This window comes from Vicugna pacos, chromosome 7 (assembly GCF_048564905.1).
Source record: "Vicugna pacos chromosome 7, VicPac4, whole genome shotgun sequence".
Lineage (NCBI taxonomy): Eukaryota > Metazoa > Chordata > Mammalia > Artiodactyla > Camelidae > Vicugna > Vicugna pacos.
In genome coordinates this window covers 11,945,929-11,963,732 of record NC_132993.1, presented here as the reverse complement: position 1 = coordinate 11,963,732, position 17,804 = coordinate 11,945,929, and the positions used below count along the sequence as shown (strand labels likewise).

The window sequence follows — 17,804 nt, the reverse complement described above, 5'->3', positions numbered from 1 at the left end:
AGCTTCAGTTGGTGGCCTTTCACTTCTTTCTTGCCCTCTCTGGTCTTTATGCTTCTACACTCTGAGCTTGGTTGCACCTTTTGCCCTCCTCCTCCTCTTATTAACTCCAAGCTCACTTGTGTCCCCAGAGCTGCCTAAGCTATGTCCTCCTGCTCTGGTCCCAGGACACCATGCCACCGGGTGTCTATGACCACAGCATCCCCCTCAGGAGAACCTGCACGGGCCAAGGCGCCATGTGTGTCGCCCCCGTACTCTCATAGTCCCATTACCCCAAGCCCCACTGTACCTTGTACCTGACTGAACTCCCAGCACCCACAGCTTCGCCAGCTTGCTTTTTGTATCCCTTCCTTCTGTTGAGCAGTGAGGGCCAAACTTGTGCACCCTTAAGAAAAAAAAGTTTGGGGCATGCACAGAATTTTATGTGTTTGTTTTATGTATTTATATTTGTAAATGATATGCCTGATATTTTGGTGTTAGGTAATATGTGTGTTCAAAATGGAAACTTACAAAAGGATGACATAAAAATAATTATAAATAGAGGTTTGGTGGGGAGGGTATATAGTTCAGGGGTAGAACAGGTGCTTAGCATGCATGAGGTCCTAGGTTCAATCCCCAGCATCTCCATTAAAAAACAAAAATAAACAAATAAACCTAATTACCTCCCCTCACAAAATAAATAAATCAAAATAATAAAATAGAGGTTTTGATGTTTTCTTTCCACACCTTGGTAGTTGCTGGCTGCTGCAGGAGCTCCTCCATGCCGAGTCTCCAATTTGGAGAAAATTTATACTGAGAAAGTTGGATGTGTCAGAGAGGTTGGGGCCAGGAGGCAGAAGACTTGGCAGCTAGTCCTAACTCACAGGTTGTTTGACCTGGAGGCCAGACTCTAAAGCTCCCGGATCTCTGGACACTGACCCTATGCGCCTACCTGGATGCTTCCTTGTGCCTACGGGCTTCCGATGACTTCTGCTGAGTTCTGAACAAGGGAAGGGATTATCCTAAATGGTCCCTAAAGTCACAAGAGCACGAACCCTTCCTGGAGTCAGACATGAGCCGTTTGCCCTGGAATCATAAATGAAGCTCATGGATGTGGGAGGATTTATAGCCACTGCTAGGTGTGCTGTTCCTGGGTGCAACCTCATAGGAACTTTTTTCACTATTTCCACCACCCCTTCCTCAAATCAGTCCCTCAAATCAGTTTTTTTTTCTTTTTTAAAATTGAAGTATAGTCAGTTGCAGTGTGTCAATTTCTGGTGTACAGCATCATGTGTCAGTCGTACATATAAATCAGTTTCTCACATGGACCGTCCCAGTGCCCTTCTAACTCATCTCACTTCCTTTGCTAGCTCTTTCTAATCCATCCTCCGCGTGGCTGCCCGAGTGTACTCTCTGTATAGGGATCTAATCACATCATCTTGCTTATGTTCCTTCAAAGCCCCCCATTATCTTTAGGGCAATATCTAAATTTCTTGGATCAGCCTACAAGGCCCTATCTCACCAGCCTTCTCTCTCTCTCTCTCTCAAATCTTCCCCCAATGCAGCTTACACTCCACCTCCAGGCAACACATTATTCTTTTTAGGAACACGCCATGTTGCACACCACATCTGTGTCTTTGCTCACATTATTTCCTCTGCCTGAAACGTCCTCCCTTTCCATTTCATTTCTGCTTTTCTTCTTTAGCTTTTTAACCTTTTAAAACCTCAGTATAAAATGATAAACTTCTGTGATAGAAAATTCCAAAAGCAAAGAAAAGAAAGTAGTCTCATCTCGTAAGCAACAAATGTTAATATTTGGGCATAGTTCCTCCAGACTTCTGTTCCTTTGCATTTTTTCTTTATATACTTGAGAGCGTCCTGTACATCAACCCTTATATTCTGGTTTTTTATTTTACAATAATTCGTTTTTTCAGGGTTTTAAAATGTCTTTAATTTGATGACTTTACATTCATTTAAAAATATTCTTAAATATAAATCTTTGAAAACCTTATGAAAATATAATTTCAAAAACATCTGTAAGAAGACTTTCAACTACAGAAGAGTTGCAAAAATACTAGAGAATTTCACATACCCATTCACGTCACTCTCCTTAGTGTTAACATCTTAAATAACTTACAGTACAATTATCAAAACTAAACAACTAACATTTGGAGCAATACTTTAAACTACAGACCATATTAGATATCATCAGTTTTTTCCCACTTATGTTCTTTTTATGTTCTGGGATTAATGCCAAATCCCACATTGTGTTTAGTTGTCACATCTCCTTAGAGACCTTCGAGTATGCTACAATTCCTCAGTCTTTCTTTGTTTTATGACTGAGATTTTTGACGAGTACTGGCCAGTTATTTTGCAGCAGGTCCTTCGGTTCGGGTTTCTGTGCTGTATCCTCCCGATTAGGTTCTGCATTGTTGGGAAGGATTTCACAGGGGTGCTCTGGCCCTCTCAGTGTGTTGCATTGGGGGTGCACCAGGCATTACTGAAGCTAACCTGGAGTACTTGCTTAAGGTGGTGCCTGCTGGGTTTCTCTACCTTTTCTCTTTGTAAATAATAGTTATTTAGGGGAGACACTTTGAGAACATATAAATATCCGGTTTCTCCTTAAACTTTTGCCCACTAACTTTAGCATCCCATCAGTGGGTTGCCTGCAATGATTGCTTCTGTAGTGTTCTGATGGTGATTTCCTATTTCCTTCATTCCTTCTATTTTAAAATTGGAATTCTTCTCTATGGAAGAGTTATTCCTTCTCAGTTTATTTGTATCAGTATGAACTCAAGGATATTTATTTTAAACTTTGGGTTTTAATCCAGTCCTATTCTTATTTATTTTGTTGCTCAAATTGTTCTGACCTTGGCCACTGGGAACTTTTTCAGGTTGGATAGTGTGCCCTTTCAACAAGTCTCTTATCTTTTTTTTTGGAGGGGCACTTCCCCATTTCCTGGCATAATTTGTATCTTACATGTCCCAGCCCTGGAATCTACTGTTTCTCCAAGAGCTAGGATTTCTTTTGTTGGAGAACAGTATTTAGAAATAAAAATCTAGGTGCTAAGTTGTATTTTTGGCTCAAAGAATATGGGTGTTATTAATGGCTCAGTATTCATGTTGATAGATTTTTTTGGTATGTATTGTTCCAATTTTAGTGTATGTGCTGCTGAAGCGAGCCTAGCAGATTCTTCTTCAATAAGGTTAAACTAAATACACCGCCAACAACAGTTTTCCAGTTTCACTAAATCATGTTGTCAATCCAAATGAAGTATTTCATTTATCTTTCTCTTCCTTTGTCCCTCCTTCCCTCCCTTTCTCCTTTTCTCCCCTTTCTTTCTTTTCTAATATAGTGAGAAAAATGTCCCTCATTTGTTCTCCAGTTGTAAGTGTTTGGGTAGTTCACACATTCAAAAAAATGTGGTGATGCTGACTACAAATCAGGTACTGCTCTAGGCACTGGGGCTATAGAAGTGAGTTAAATTCCTGCCTGCACAGAGCTGGGTTCTCTCAGGGGGAAGAGATAGTAAATAACCAAGCTATCCAGTATATCAGATGTCAAGAGTGATATGGGGGGAAAAAATGAAGCAGAAAAGCAGTGAATAACATTTGTGATTTTCAGCAGGTTGGTCTGAGAAAGCTTTGTTGATGTGATGTTGGAATGAAGACATGGAAAAGTGAGCTTAAGAGTCAGGTGGGGTGTCTGGGGAGAGTGTGTTTGGATGCAAAAGTACAAAGACCCTGAGGCCAGAGCATGTATCTCCATATATTTGTTTACTACTTCTAGTTTCTCTTTTTGTGTCACTTGCCTTTTTACATTTGCCCTTTTCTATTGTTACTTGTACGTTTTTCTCGTAAAATTGTATGAACTATTTATATAACTTTAAAAAATTATTGGTCTGGTTTGCCATAAATTTTTTTGTATCATCTAATTTTAATTTTTTTCTTTTGAGTGAAAGCAGATTTGTTCAGAGAGATACATTCTCTATAGGCAGAGTGCAGGCCATCTCAGAAGGCCAGAGAGGCCACGAGGCATGGGAGTGGGTGTTTAAAGTAGATACATACTCTATAGACAGAGTGCAGTCCGTCTCACTCAGAAGGGAGAGAGCAGCCTTAAATTTTTTAAAGAACCTGTTTTTAATCCGCTCACTTTTTTTCTTTGGGCTTCTTTTATTACTTTGACTTTAGAGAAGTGATCTTCTCTAGAAGTAGTGAAGTAAAAGAATTCAGTTCTATTCCCTTACAATTTCTATTTAAAATTGATTTTTTCCCTTGATGTTTAATTACTGACCTATCCAAAATTTATTTGGTTTATGGTATGAAGTGATGACCTAAATTGTTTTCCCCCCACCCAATTGCCAATTAATTGTCCCAACACCATTTATTAACTAATTTGTGATGTGTTCTTTATTATGTGTTAATTCTTACACATTATGGAAACTATTTCTGGGTGATCTCTTTTTTTCCTGATGATTTATTCTTGTATGATGATCAGTATTTTTAAAAACAATTTAAATTATTTGTTTCACTATCTGGTATGGGTCCCCACATTATTCTTTTCAGAATTTCTTTTGTGTTCTCTCCTATTTTTTTCTTCCAAGAGGATTTTGAAATTTTAAATTATTTTACCAGACACAAGAAATGGATATTGAAGTTTTGATAGAAATTATAAAATAAATTATATAAATTAAATGTAAACAATTAACATCTTAATGCTTTGTAACCTTCCCATTTGTGTGTATGGGTTCACTCTCTAGTTATTCAGTTTTTCTTTTACAACATTCTGTAGTTTCATGAACTTCCTCCTTAATTGTGTGATACTGTGTGTTATTGCTGTCAGATTCTAAAGACTTGTTCCTTCTGAGTTAGGAAAAGGCTCCGGGGTGGCTAGGGAATTTCACTACAGAGGTAGAGCCACAATAGTCTGCCAGCGGGGGGGACTTTGGCCAGTGACTTTAAACTAGGAATTCTCAAAGTGTGGTCCCAGACCGGCAACATGAGCAACACTTAGGAAACATTACAAATGTAAACTCTGCGGCCCCGTGGAGCCCTACTGAGTAGGACACTCTGGGGTGGGGCCCAGCCGTGTTTCACAAGCCCTCCAGATGATACTGCCCGATACTAAAGTTTGAGAAATACTGCTTTAGTGAGGTGCCAAGACGGCGGAGTAGACTGCCAGCTTGCCCTCTCCCACAAATAGACCAAGAATTACATCTAAAAACCCACTGGAGTGCGCAGAACACCTACTGAACTCTGTCAGAGTGTCTCTTGCTTTGAAATTCAAGAGGATTCTCACAAAATCTGGTAAGAGGGGGGGAAAAAAAGAGAGAGAGACAGAGAAGGAAATACTGCTTTAAACCAATGGTTCTTAACCTTGGCTGCACATTAGAGCCACCTAAGGAGCTTCCCCAAAACATGATGACTAAGCTATTTCTCCCTCCCCGCCCCAGCTCTGACTGAGCTGGCCTGGCGTGGGACCAGGGTGCTTCTAACCTCCTGCAGGTGATTCTATTGCACAGCCAGGGCTGAGACCCATGGCTCTAATCATCAGTTCACATGGAAAATGGAAAAAGTAATACTTCTCCATAGGACTGTTGTAGGAATTAAATGATACAACTTAGAGTTAGGTATACTGCTCAGCAAGTGGTAAAAAACTGGACAAAGATAGTTACTGTTGCGCTACTCCTCAGACTTAGCAGATCGGTGCTACACTGTTACATCAAAAGAAGACACTGAGAAATTGAGGGCTTGTATTGGTTTGTTCAGGTTACAACTCAGGCTGACAGTCCTCGCTAACCAGAGATTTTATTGCTGTTTGTGGGTCTTTGCATGTGCCATTTGCTGTAACCTTTTCTCTCTGCTTGTGTTAGCCTACCTTTAACAGTGTGGTGATTGGTGGTGCAGGGTTTGGCGTCACGCAGTTTGGATTTAAACCTCAGTGTAAGTACGTTTAGAGCTGTGTGATCTTTGGCACAAGACCTAAGCCTGTTTCTTCATCTGTAAAACATGGATACTTATAATAGGGGTTAAATAAGGCAAGGCCTACAAAGCACAATGTGTGGCATCTGGTAAGTGCGCGGAAAATGTTAACATTACTTGCAGTCGTTGTTTTCAGTGCTTGTGAAGTTCCTGGTGATTCAAACCACATTGATCTCTCCTATCTCTAATTTTAGAATTTGTTTCGAGCTCAGTGCACTTGCCTGTTCTCGTATTGGTACCCTCAGATTGGAGCTCTTTTTAAGATAGAACCTTGTCCTCTTCAATTTCTGTTCAGAGTGTTGTTTTAATTCTAAACTCAGTGGGTCAGCTAGTAGTTTTGAGGCTCTTTTGAGAGGATTCTGCACTGAGCACCAATTTAGACTGTCAATAAGGAGCTCATGTTTTTTGCAATAGACACATAAAGTTCACGACAAATGAATCTATCCTCTGTCTCAGAAAACACATTTCTTTGAATATAATTAAGACAGTCTTAAAAGCTACATTGGTTTAAGTCTAGGTTCTACTTAGAATGAACTTATAATTCTGCCAGATCGTCAGCGAGGTTAAAAAATTGCATATGGGTAGTTTCTTTGGCCAGTCCTCCAACTAGTTTCATGACCTTTTCTATGCTGCTTCTATGTCATTAAAAAAAAAAAAAGTTTTAAGTTCAGCATAAATGTTTTTACTGGTTTTCCAGTTATCTCAATATCTAGGGTTTTACTGTTTGTTTCCCCGATTTATCTAAATCTTCTTGAATGTATTGCTGTTTGTTTTGCTGATTTTATCTCAACTTGAAAAAATGCTTTCTTGAGTACTTAAGTAAAAGGGCCATGAAGACAGGATTGGCAGGTTGAAAGACCTTTCCCTCTGTCTATTGCTCTTGAAGTTTGCTCCTGTCTCTTAACTCTCTAAACTTTGAGACATAAAAGCTTTGGGAGAAATGTGTGAGGAAACAGGAAAAAGGTGATGAGAGTGGAATTTTAAATTTTAATTTATTCTTTTGTGGAAGTTGCTTTATAAAGAAAAGCATTATTATATGTGTGTGCTTTAAAAAAAAATGAGTTTCTGGAACCCATGATCACACAAATAAGATGCATTTCACATCTGCTGCTTCTGAACCTATCATGCTGCATGTAAGTGTAGAGAACTTTCTATTTTTAGCAGGTGTTTGTCAACACTACCTTGGAAAAATCTGCTAGTAAGATGCAGCAATTCTTACTAGCCATGCAAATAACTATGTAAAAATATTTGATTAACCTTTCAGTTAACATCATTCTTTTCACAAATATGTTAATACCTCATTAATCCAGTGAAGTATTATCGTGATTTTACAGAGGCAGAAAGGGGTTCAGAGACAGTAAGTGACTGAAGGTCTCACAGGCAGTAAGTAGAACTACGTCACAAACCCATGACCTTTGAATCCAAAACCCAGTGTCTTTTTTACTATTGGCTACTAAAATTAAGGGTAAAATCCTTCATGCACACAACACACTAAACATTTGAGGGAAAACAAATAGTTTTGGTCCTGACCGGAGAAATCTAAGTAAACAATCCGGCTAGCCTAAACCTATGGTTCAAACACTTTTTTTTTTTTTTTCCCAATTGCACTTAGTTCTTGTCTTAACCTTTGGTCACTGGTGTCCTGAAGTATGTTGGTTCCACGGCACCAAGAACACTCTTTTATCCTCTACTTTCTATTTGGTTCACTGTTCAGCACAGGCTGTTTTGAGTCACACGGCATTTACTGTTACCATTTGGTTTTAGGATACAGCTGATGTACAAATGAATTTTAGCTTGCCTTTCTGGTTTTCAGCATGGAGCAGTGCCACTCTAATCTGCTGCTAAGTTGTCTTCAGCTTCCCTATTTCCCTAGCAAACAGTGCTAAGGCTCCTTGAGGGCTCAGGGACCATCAGCAAAACAACATATGGATTCTTGGCTTATTTTCTGACTCAGGTTAGCTGTTGGTATCTAATGCAGTTACTCTCTTGAAAGTAACAAGCTAATGCTCCTTTAAGTTCCTCTTACAGTCATTCTTCAAAAGGTGGAGATGGCATTAATTCAGAACATCCACTTAGCTACAGTGGGTTCAGGCTCCAAGCCTGTTTCTCAGCCCAATATCCTGGGCTTATCCACCCACCTGCTCAGCTGCATTGGCCAAGAGTAACAGGGCACCTGCGCTTTCCAGAGCAAATCCCTGAGAGCTTACCAATACTTTACAACACACACACGCTCATTCATACACTCTTAGGGACTGAGGCTATTGGGCTGTGTCCTCTGCAATGAGCATGTGTCAGGTGCTCAGGAAAAGAGTTCTAAATGAATGCATTCTCAGCCTTCTGCTGGGATTCACATCTATCAAGATACAAATTATCTACTTTTCGGTAGTCTGTATTTTTATCAACTATAAATATAGGCTCTAGCCATACCATCTGAATTACGTATCTAAAAATGTCATTTATCTGAACATGTAGCAGGATTCCTACTAGTTCAGGGGTTATTCAGAGGGCAGTTATTGCCAATTCTTCCAGCGTTTTAGGGAAAGACAGTTATAGCTGGAGTAGCTGCCGTATGTGCTCCCGCCTGTGTGCTTGGCTCTTTCCTAAGAGGCAGAAACAGAGGTTAAAGGTCCTTTATTTAGCATAACAGTGTGCATATAGTTAGCACTTCTGTACCATACACTTAAAAATAGTTAAGATGGTAATAACTTTCATGTTTTTTGCCGCAATAAAAAGAAACTTTACAAAACTTCCCAGATAGTGTTAGAAATCTTCAGATTTCTTAGGGGGAAAAAATCAGCAAAGCCCTCACAACCTCATTGGAAACTCACTGCTAGAATACGGTGAGCATCTAGCTACTCGAAGGCATACAAGTCATCTCCCACAGAAATAACATCTTAACCAGCCTGACCAGAGAGCAGAGTGTGTAAGTCCCAGCTTCTCCACAGAACCTGCAAAACCCTGTGTCTGGCCTTTGTTTCATTACGACCAATGCATACTAGTTAGTGGTCTTTTTTTCAATTTCTTGAACAGGACAATTTCTTCTTGCCTTAGGCTTTACACATGATGTTCCCTGTGCCTCAAATGCTTTCCCACCATTTTTCTTCCACCTAACTCTAATTTATTCTTCAGAGCTCAGCTTAAGTATTATCTCTTTAGGGAGGCCTTCTTTAAACTCCCTACTGAGGTTTGGGCCTCTTGCTATCCCTCTGGATCAATCCATCGATTCATCCACATTCTCAAAGAAGTCTGGATTTTTCCTTTGTAGCATGTAATACGATTGTATTTACGTAATTATGAAGATCAGTCCCTGCCACAGGACTGAAAGTTCCATGAGACAGGGATTGTTTCTTGAAAACCACTGTATTACCTTGTATACAGCAGGTATGTAATATTCTCTTACCAGTACAGCCTTTTATCCCACAAATCTATCTTACAGATATTCTCAAAGGAGTAGGCGGAGAGGCACATAAAGTTTGTGAGCTTGGTGGTGGAGACAGTGGCTGAACAGCTAGAGAGATGAAAGAGTTTACAGCCAGTTAAGTGGGGAAGCAAGACGGGAGTAACGAGGATGCTCATTTTATGAGTTTTCCCCTGCACTCCCCAAACATCCCATCCCCTCCCAAACAAGTCATTCAACAATAATCATGTGTTCATTTCTTGGGGGAAAAAGGTAAACCTCAGCTAATAAAACCAGGGCCAAAATAATTCTGCAGAAGTAGAAGGTGTTCAAGAAACCAGTCACAATTGAACTGGATTAGATTTCAACATAGAGATGACTGTGTTCCTCCAAATAGTCTTCAACTCAGAAAGATGACACTCCTCCAGTATGTGGAGAGAGAACAAACACTTCCTCCTGCTCTCAGTCTCTGAGGAAGAAGTCTCCTCTCCTGATGGACTAACACTATTTCTTTTTTGCAGCTCTCTTCCCTTCTCCTTTCCTTGGTTTCCCCTTTCCACGAAGCTTCTTTAGACGCAGCTGCTCATCCTTAAAGTCCTGATGCTCATCTCTGAAAGGACAAAGAACAAAGAACTAGCCAGTATTTTTACCAGACTGGAAAAGCACACCACCCGCCCAGCCCTGTTCCCGTAGGTGGTTCTGGTTATCAAGCTTTGAATTCTAAAGGGCACATGCTCAGCGTGGTGAACAGAAAGGACAGGGAGCCCCCAGTGGACAGATGGGCTGTTCCAAAAGTTCATTTCTAATCACAGTTTCCCCTCACAGAAACAATGCTACAGACAGCCGTTAATTACCAAGCCCGCCCATGTAAACGTATGTAACTATGATACAGCCCTCATCATTGCCCCAGATTTCCCTATAACACTAAGACTAAACACTGAAAGGGGCAGAAAGTGGTTATAAGCCTCAATAACTACACAAGACTCTGAGAGGCCCAGGGATTAGCATCTACTGCAAAGGGGAGAGGTCTGGAGAAGGCTGCCTTAACGGCAGTGAATCATTCACACAAAAAGGCTAGGAAAAGACTCAGGCAGAAGGAAGCTGGATCAACAAACAGGTACTCAAGGGATCAAGGCAGCCAGGGCTGTTGGTTTATGGGATGGGGTGTAAGTAAGAATGTCTGTACTATGTAAAAATGTCTGCATACTAAGATCAAATATAGTGATCTCTTGGTATCCTTGGAGGATTGGTTCTAGGACCCCCAACAGATACCAAATCCACAGATGCTCAAGTCTCTTATATAAAATGACATAGTATTTGCATATAATCTGCACACATCCTCTCATATACTTTAAATCATTTCTAGATTACTTATAATACCTTATACAATGTAAATACTATGTAAACAGTTGTAAGGTGCATGGCAAATTCAAGTTTTGCTTTTTGGAACTTTCTGGAATTTTTTTCAAATATTCTCGATCCATGGTTGGTTGAATCTGTACATGTGCAACCCAGGGATATAGAGGGCTGAGTATACCTAAGACAGTATAGTGTTTAAATGTGTCAGCTCTGGAACTCATTCTGGGTTCTATCATAGCTCCACCATTTAGTGGCTGTGTGACCGTGGATAAGGGACCTTCCTCTCCACACCTTAGTCACCTCATCTGTAAAAGTGTGGCCTCATCTGTAAAAGTGTGGATAATGGCACACTAATTAAATGTAAGAGAGGGATTTGCTGGGCCCAGTTTTTAACTCCCTGGGCTGTATTAAAATAGATTGGTTTTTAGGGTGTGCTGTTTTATTCCACGAACATGACAGATACAACAGACTTCCCTGGGATTAGCTATGATTGCCTCCAAATACGCTATTTTCAGAAAAGTAGCCAGAGTAATTCTTCTGAAATGTAAGCCAGATCACGTCACTCCCCTGTTCACAATCCCGCAAACTGTTTCCCATTTTATTCAGTGCCCTTCCCAATCTGCCTCCTGCCTCAGCCTGTGCCACTCCTGGAATATACGAGGTGCCTTCCCGCCCCAAGGCCTTTTCTTTGCTCCTGTCTATGTTCCGAAAGCTCTTCCCCGGGTCCCACTTGGCTCACTCAGTACCCTCAAGTCTCTGCTTGAACCTCATCTTCTCAATGAGGCTGACTCTGACTGTCCTGTTTCACCCCGTGACCGTCCTCTCCCCTCCCACTGAGAGCCCGGTCAGCACTCTCGGTCCTGCTCAGCCGGCTCTATTTTTCCCCCACAGCACATTTAGCTTGGTAATACACTGCATGATTTACTTCTTTAGTATGTTTTCCCCCCTCTTCTTCCCTCCCAGCCCCTTCCTGACAACCCCCAGCCAGGAAGCAAGCTCCAAAGGCAGGGGTCTTTGTTGATGAACCAGCCCAAGCACCTGCCTGCCTAACTGAGTCACTGTTCTTGAGAACCTGCTTCCCTCCCCGTTTTGTAGGTCTTTGAATAGTATTTTCTTTACTGAACATTGTCTAGTTTCATTATGCCCAATTCCACAGGAGGTCTTGTGTTAGAGGCACCATTTACCATAATGAGTACTAAATACATGAAAATAACTGTGGTTTTCCATAGATAACTAAATGCTAAGTATTTTTTCTCTGTCCTCAAAGATAGTGAAGGCTTTATTTTCCAAACAAATGGAGAGCAGCAGCAAACAAGTAAATTAAAATAACTGAATGTAATTTTGTTATGGGCTGTAATTTTCTACTCAGGACACCTGCCTTCCAATGATGTCTTATTTGGGGTAAGAATAAAATTAATTTTTATTTTCTGAGCCGAGACTAATGGCAAGGGAGATAATCCCAAAAGCAATTCCAGAAATTCAAAATATGTCATGGATTATAACCTCTGATAACATATTAACTAAGAAAACCTATTCTACTTTGTTCAATGCTATCCCCTTTTGCTCACCTTAAATGCCTATACATGAAAAGTACTTAAAAAAGTCTGTTGTATAAATGAATGTACCAATCTTTAGTTATCTGGAAATGAACTATTAATTTTATTATAGTAGAGCAAACAGTATCAAATTAATTTTTGTATTGCTGGCCTAAGACAAGTCCAATTAAAACATGTTAAACTTTTAAAAAAGTAGGCATTTTTTTTCTCGAGTATGGTTTCTTTTTTTTCCATGTTTAGGCTTTTATTTTTATTATTATTATTTTTAACGGAGGAACTGGGGATTGAATCCAGGACCTCATGCATGCTAAGTATGTGCTCTACCACTGAGTTATCACCCTCCCCATGTATGTTAATTTTATACAATTATGTACTGTTTGAATTCTTTTATAATGAGCATGTATTCGTTTGGTAATTAACACATTTTTTAAAGAAAATGATCCCATGGGTATTTGATCTTTTTTCTTTCCAGAACGGTATACCATCCTAAGCACCCACTTCCCACAATACACAAACATACAGATGCATGGCAGAAAGAGCCTACTACTCTTACTATTACGTATCATAATCCTATTATATTATATCTATTACAGGTTACCTTTAAAGATGAACCTCAGCTAATTTAGACCAAATTACTGTACCAGAAAGAGCACCAACTCAAAATGCCAGAAGGTGAAAGAAGATAAGAAATCCAACAAGACTACCACCAGAAGAGAAAGGAGGCTCCCACTCACCAATCAGGAAGCAGATCAGCCGCAGGGCAGGGTCCCTTTTCCTCTGACCAACAAGAATCTACTCAGCATTTGAACCAGCTTTCCTCTGTATCCAGAGTGCTCGCACGTTAATGAGTAATTAAACATTTCCCTATAGCTCAGAATCTAGTCGCTGTTTGTCACATTTTAGACATAATTATGTTTTCTAATAAAATGCACATTTCCTTTTTTTTTTTTTGTATATTCATTACAGATATTTTGAAAGCTTCCCTCCGCAAAACTGAACCTTTTGAATTACCTGGGCACTCTAACAAGAACCACAAAACTGTAAAGATAGAAAGGCTTATTTTTTTCCTTTTGTGATATACTAAACAAATCTCCCACAGGTCACCCTTTGTGCTTTTTGCCATTACCTGTAGAGGCCAAGAAAACGTAGTGTCCCCATAAGCGCGAAGTAAGTGTTGTGATTTGGATACCAGTCATAAGTCTCCTTCTTCTTGGCCAAAGGCAGCTCACTAAACAGCTTTACCACTTTCATGGATTTGGAATCAGTAGGCCTGGCAACTTCACCAAACAGCCGGGCACTCAGACGAGTCATGCGCAAGGCATATTCTGAAAGTGAAGACATTTCTTGAGCCGCAAGGAGCAAGAGTCCCTCTAGAAGATGAGCAGAAAGATAAACAGGTGAGTGTCAGAAATTTCCAGGTAAATGGACACTTCAGAGAATGAAAACACAGCAAGCCACATGTGAATCAGTTCACGTCATCGGCAGGACATGCCCCGGGGGTGAGAAACATCCAGTCCAAGTGGCTATTTTCTTTGCATGCTTTACATTTGCAGTTTTTACATGTGGTGTTCACATAACATTACTCCCTCGCTGTACTGCCCTTTTTCCAATGAAGGAATTTCTGATTCAATAGGTTATTCGCTGATAGTCAGCTTACCTATTTGTAGGCTAGATGAGGACAGGGAAACAGTCCTACCACAGCATTGTTATTACACCATCAGAAAACACCTACCTCAGCAATCTGCAGAATAAATATGCTGACTGCTTACTACCTAAAGGTTTAATCATGGTAGAGAAATAATTATGCTGTTGTCTTTATTATCAGCCCTTTGAACACTGCACTCCTCAAGGGCTCCAGATGGCTCTCAGAACTGCTAATGAGTGATGAGGTCATGTAGCCTCTAGGTTGCTGGACTGAATTCTGCCTAGAGACTGAGAGCCAGTTGGGAAAAACAAACAAGAGAGAGCAGTCTTATAGAAATAAACTCAACAGCTCAAAAGATTCATTTCATGCATGAATAAAAAGGCACTTACGAATTGTGATATTACTTGTCTTCTCTTCCATCTTATATATTCTGCTTTAAGAAAATAAGCTTAATTCTTTTTAGCTGAAAATAGTCACTTTTTCTTCAGAAGCACAGAATGTTGAAATAGTATAAAAATGATATCTGAACATGCAGAAGTTACAGCTAATAAATGTCAAAAATTATATAGGTGATACATAAAAATCAAGAATATTCACAGGGAATACAGCCAATAATTTACAGTAACTATACATGGAGTATAATCTTTAAAAATTGTGAGTCACTATATTGTACACCTGTAACTTACATAGTATTGTACATCAATTATATTTCAATTAAAAAAAAAGTGGTTGAGATTTCGTTATCTGGGGAAAAAAAAAAAAGAGTGTTGCTGGTGAAATAACTCTCATTCTGTTCTGGTTCAAATGTAAGGGTAATTGTTGGCAAGATATGCTAATTTATGTGAAAGTTTTGTAGTGAGATGAGAATTTTTGCTGGGTATCATGGGGGGACAGTTCACCTGAGATGAAAAGGAGTTGATTTCTAAATAGAAAAAAGGCATAAACCTATCTTGAAAAACCAATGGGAGAAATTCCTTAACAGGAATACCAAGTAAATTTCAAAATAGCTCTTGCAAGGAAAAAAACCCCCAGTATTTAAATGAAGAATTTTTTTTTTATGTCCATTCCAAGGTCTGTTGAAAGAGCAGAGGATGACCTCAAACCAACTTCAGAATGTCAGTCTCAAACCATTTACCATTGTGAACACCAACCAAGCAATCTTGGGCCAACAGTGCCACCTGAAGGCCAGCAATGGGAGAACCATCAGATCCAAGGTCTCTCTGTCTCTCCCCTCCAACCCTGGATCTGTGTGAACCTTGCTCATTCCTCTCTTTTCCTTTCAGCACACTCTCAGTTCCAGGATTCACTTTTCTCCCAACTCTGCTTCATCATGTAGATGGGATGGATTGGGGTGTTAGGGGTAGGGTTATAATTTCATCAATAAGAAAAAAAGTCATTAACAGTTTAACATATAAATAGAAAATAGTAACAAATCAGTGCTATAAACCTCTAAAGGCCTTGCAGATTTCCAGAAGGTGCCTTCAGAAGCTACAAAAAGTTTCTTTGCATGCATTCTTTTCTCTCCTTTCAACCATTAAGGTTATCTTTTTTCCAAACATCAGATAAAAAAAACTTAGAGACAAACGGTTTCTTAAGTGACTTTTCTTTGTTTTGCTTACTTACTATTATGGTCTCAGAACCGATTTCTGCTGTAATTGCACAGTATTTCCATAATCAGTTATTTGTAAGATAGTCTAGGAACTATCATTTTGTTACAATATTTTCAGGAAAATATGTTGTGAATTCAAAATCATTTTATCTTTAAATGAAGAGGCAGCATGAAATTCTGAAGCCTGGGTTTGCATTCTGGCTCTGCTGCTTATTAGCTGGGTTATTTTGAACAATTACCTATTTTCTCTAAATCTGGGTTTCCTTTTCAGGAAACAAAATTTGTTAGAAATTAGACAGTGGCACTGAGTAAATGGTAAACAACAACAAAAAACAAACAAACAAAGAAAAAAGAAAAAACCTAAACACGCTTGGTGCTCCTATGTTCTATATAGACACATCTGTTTATTCCTTGTCCTCATTTAATCATGCACAAAAACAGATACATACTCCGTGAAGTTGAACCTGCACCTCCCTAGAATGATACCCTCTTACTAACACTGACAGCCAGAGAAACATAAGGGAGGGAATCAGCAGCTTGGTAACCTGACAGCATTAAGGAGAAGGGACTCATTAGGACAGTGGTCACTGAAGCCATCAGGATAATGAGTTATTTCCATGTCCACCTTGGAATGTGGCAAATTACTTGGACACATAAGCTCATAAATAATAAGGTCTCATTAAAATCCAGTGGAACATGGGCATATCACAAAATCCAAGTCCCAAAACTTTCATGATGGAGAAAGAGAATAAGTCTCTTCAAACCTGAATCCCTTACTAGAAACAAAGAAACATTTGCGAAATAGAAGCAAACTGAAAATGGTTATAACGTTACCAATTACTGCCTTGTAGTCTCCTACAGAGCACAGACATGTCTCTGATGAAGAATGGCATAGAAGCTTGGTATATTTTCTTTTACATAGACTAAAACAGCTAAAAAGTTCTGCTGCCTATAATTATTGCTCCTGAGATTGGCAAACTGCTACTTTTTACTAGCTTAAAAAATTTTTCTAATTGGAAATCTTTACCTAGGACTTTTCAGGATCCTGGTATGCCTCTTCACAGTATCTTTCAATTTTATGTTTAAAAAAAAATATATATATAATATATACATATTATCATATATATTATATATATATGATAACCATGTGAAAGACATTAAAGTAAAAGGCAAATAAATTAATTTTTATTCATATAAAGCCATTCTAAGGGGTACAGAATAGTCACTTAAAATGTCAGCTTTTTTTTAAATGTAACTAAAGAAAACAGTATCATGGAGAAAAATTAACTGGACTTGAAAATGCTAAGCAAAACCAAATTACTCAAATATGCTGGAGCAAAACATGTTAAGCTCACATGAGAAGATTCCCGTATTTTCACTTTAGCATAAAAGGGCAAGTTTCTTTGATCTTGCTGATAGGTCTGATGCATTTTAAAGGTCAGGTTTATTTCAATAACTGGCTTTGGATTAGGTTTGCCTTTTTCCTTTGAAAAGTGAAGGCAATGTGCAGTTCTTAATTTGGGTATCCCTCAGTGTGGTGAATCCCACAGAACTTTAAAAGTGTATGCTGGGGGCGGGGTGGGGAGGGTATAGATAAGTGGTAGAATGCCTGCTTAGCATGCACAAAGTCCTGGTTCAATCCCCAGTACCTTCATTAAAAATTAGTAAGTAAATAAACAAAACAAAACAACCCCCCCGCCCCCCGCCCAAACCCAGCAAAACAAAACAAAACAAAAAGTGTATGCTGGTATATGCGTGTGTAAATTCTGCTGGGGACAAAGTTTTTCTCAAAAACCACTGGTTAGTGGAGAGCATCAGCTTTGGAGTAGAAAAGTTGGTTGAAATCTTGCCTCTGTACTTTAATGGCCAATATCGCGTTTGTAGTAGTATGTATTCTTTGCCTTCGTTTTCTCATCTACCACAGGAGGACACTTACACTATCTTACGGCGTTGTGAGGCTGACATGCAAAACGGATGGCACAGTGCCTGCCCTATTAATCATCAGGCCTCCAGGGACGCACACACTGTTCACACGTGTTTTACATAAAAACAATTTGAACACAATGCTTTATTATTCTGAAAGCCCGGTACCGACTGATTTACTGGGTTGTAGAGACATGAACGGCTCTGAATATATGCCCAGCTTTATTACGTTCAGCAAGAACAGCCCCAACCCCCTCCAACTGCCTCGATGACGCCGGCCTGTGATGGAAGCAACAGTGTCAAGTCAACCGACGTCTGACTCGGTAGGGCATTTCGCTGATATTTTTCTTAGACTTC

The 17,804-nt window shown here is 39.5% G+C and overlaps 1 protein-coding gene and 1 long non-coding RNA gene across 7 annotated transcripts in view; one reads left to right on the top strand and one right to left on the bottom strand.

Annotated features, from left to right (window-relative positions):
• LOC140697298 (uncharacterized) overlaps positions 1-15,482 on the top strand; it is a 49,124-nt gene extending 33,642 nt beyond the window's left edge. For 5 of the 6 annotated variants that reach the window (XR_012074198.1, XR_012074199.1, XR_012074196.1 and 2 more), the window contains one exon: positions 12,864-13,209. This is a non-coding gene — a long non-coding RNA (uncharacterized lncRNA). Of the gene's footprint in view, positions 1-12,863; positions 13,210-13,236; positions 13,668-14,986 lie in introns of those variants that run through there. The other variant, XR_012074195.1, reaches the window with a different exon arrangement.
• Positions 8,574-13,611, bottom strand: MRPS33 (mitochondrial ribosomal protein S33). The gene is made up of 2 exons (XM_015244259.3): positions 13,397-13,611; positions 8,574-9,965 (listed from the first exon to the last, which is right to left on the bottom strand). The coding sequence occupies exons 1-2, from the start codon at positions 13,609-13,611 to the stop codon at positions 9,860-9,862; spliced, it is 321 nt and encodes a 106-aa protein (XP_015099745.1). The 3' UTR covers positions 8,574-9,859.
• Positions 15,483-17,804: the final 2,322 nt, after the last annotated feature.

What these genes read in the sequence shown, in the direction of transcription:
- MRPS33 (XM_015244259.3), bottom strand. Translation starts at nt 13,611, where the DNA reads ATGTCTTCACTTTCAGAATATGCCTTGCGCATGACTCGTCTGAGTGCC. An exon ending in CGTTTTCTTGGCCTCTACAG is followed by an intron (nt 9,966 to 13,396) that starts GTAATGGCAAAA and finishes TTGTCCTTTCAG; the next exon opens with AGATGAGCATCAGGACTTTA.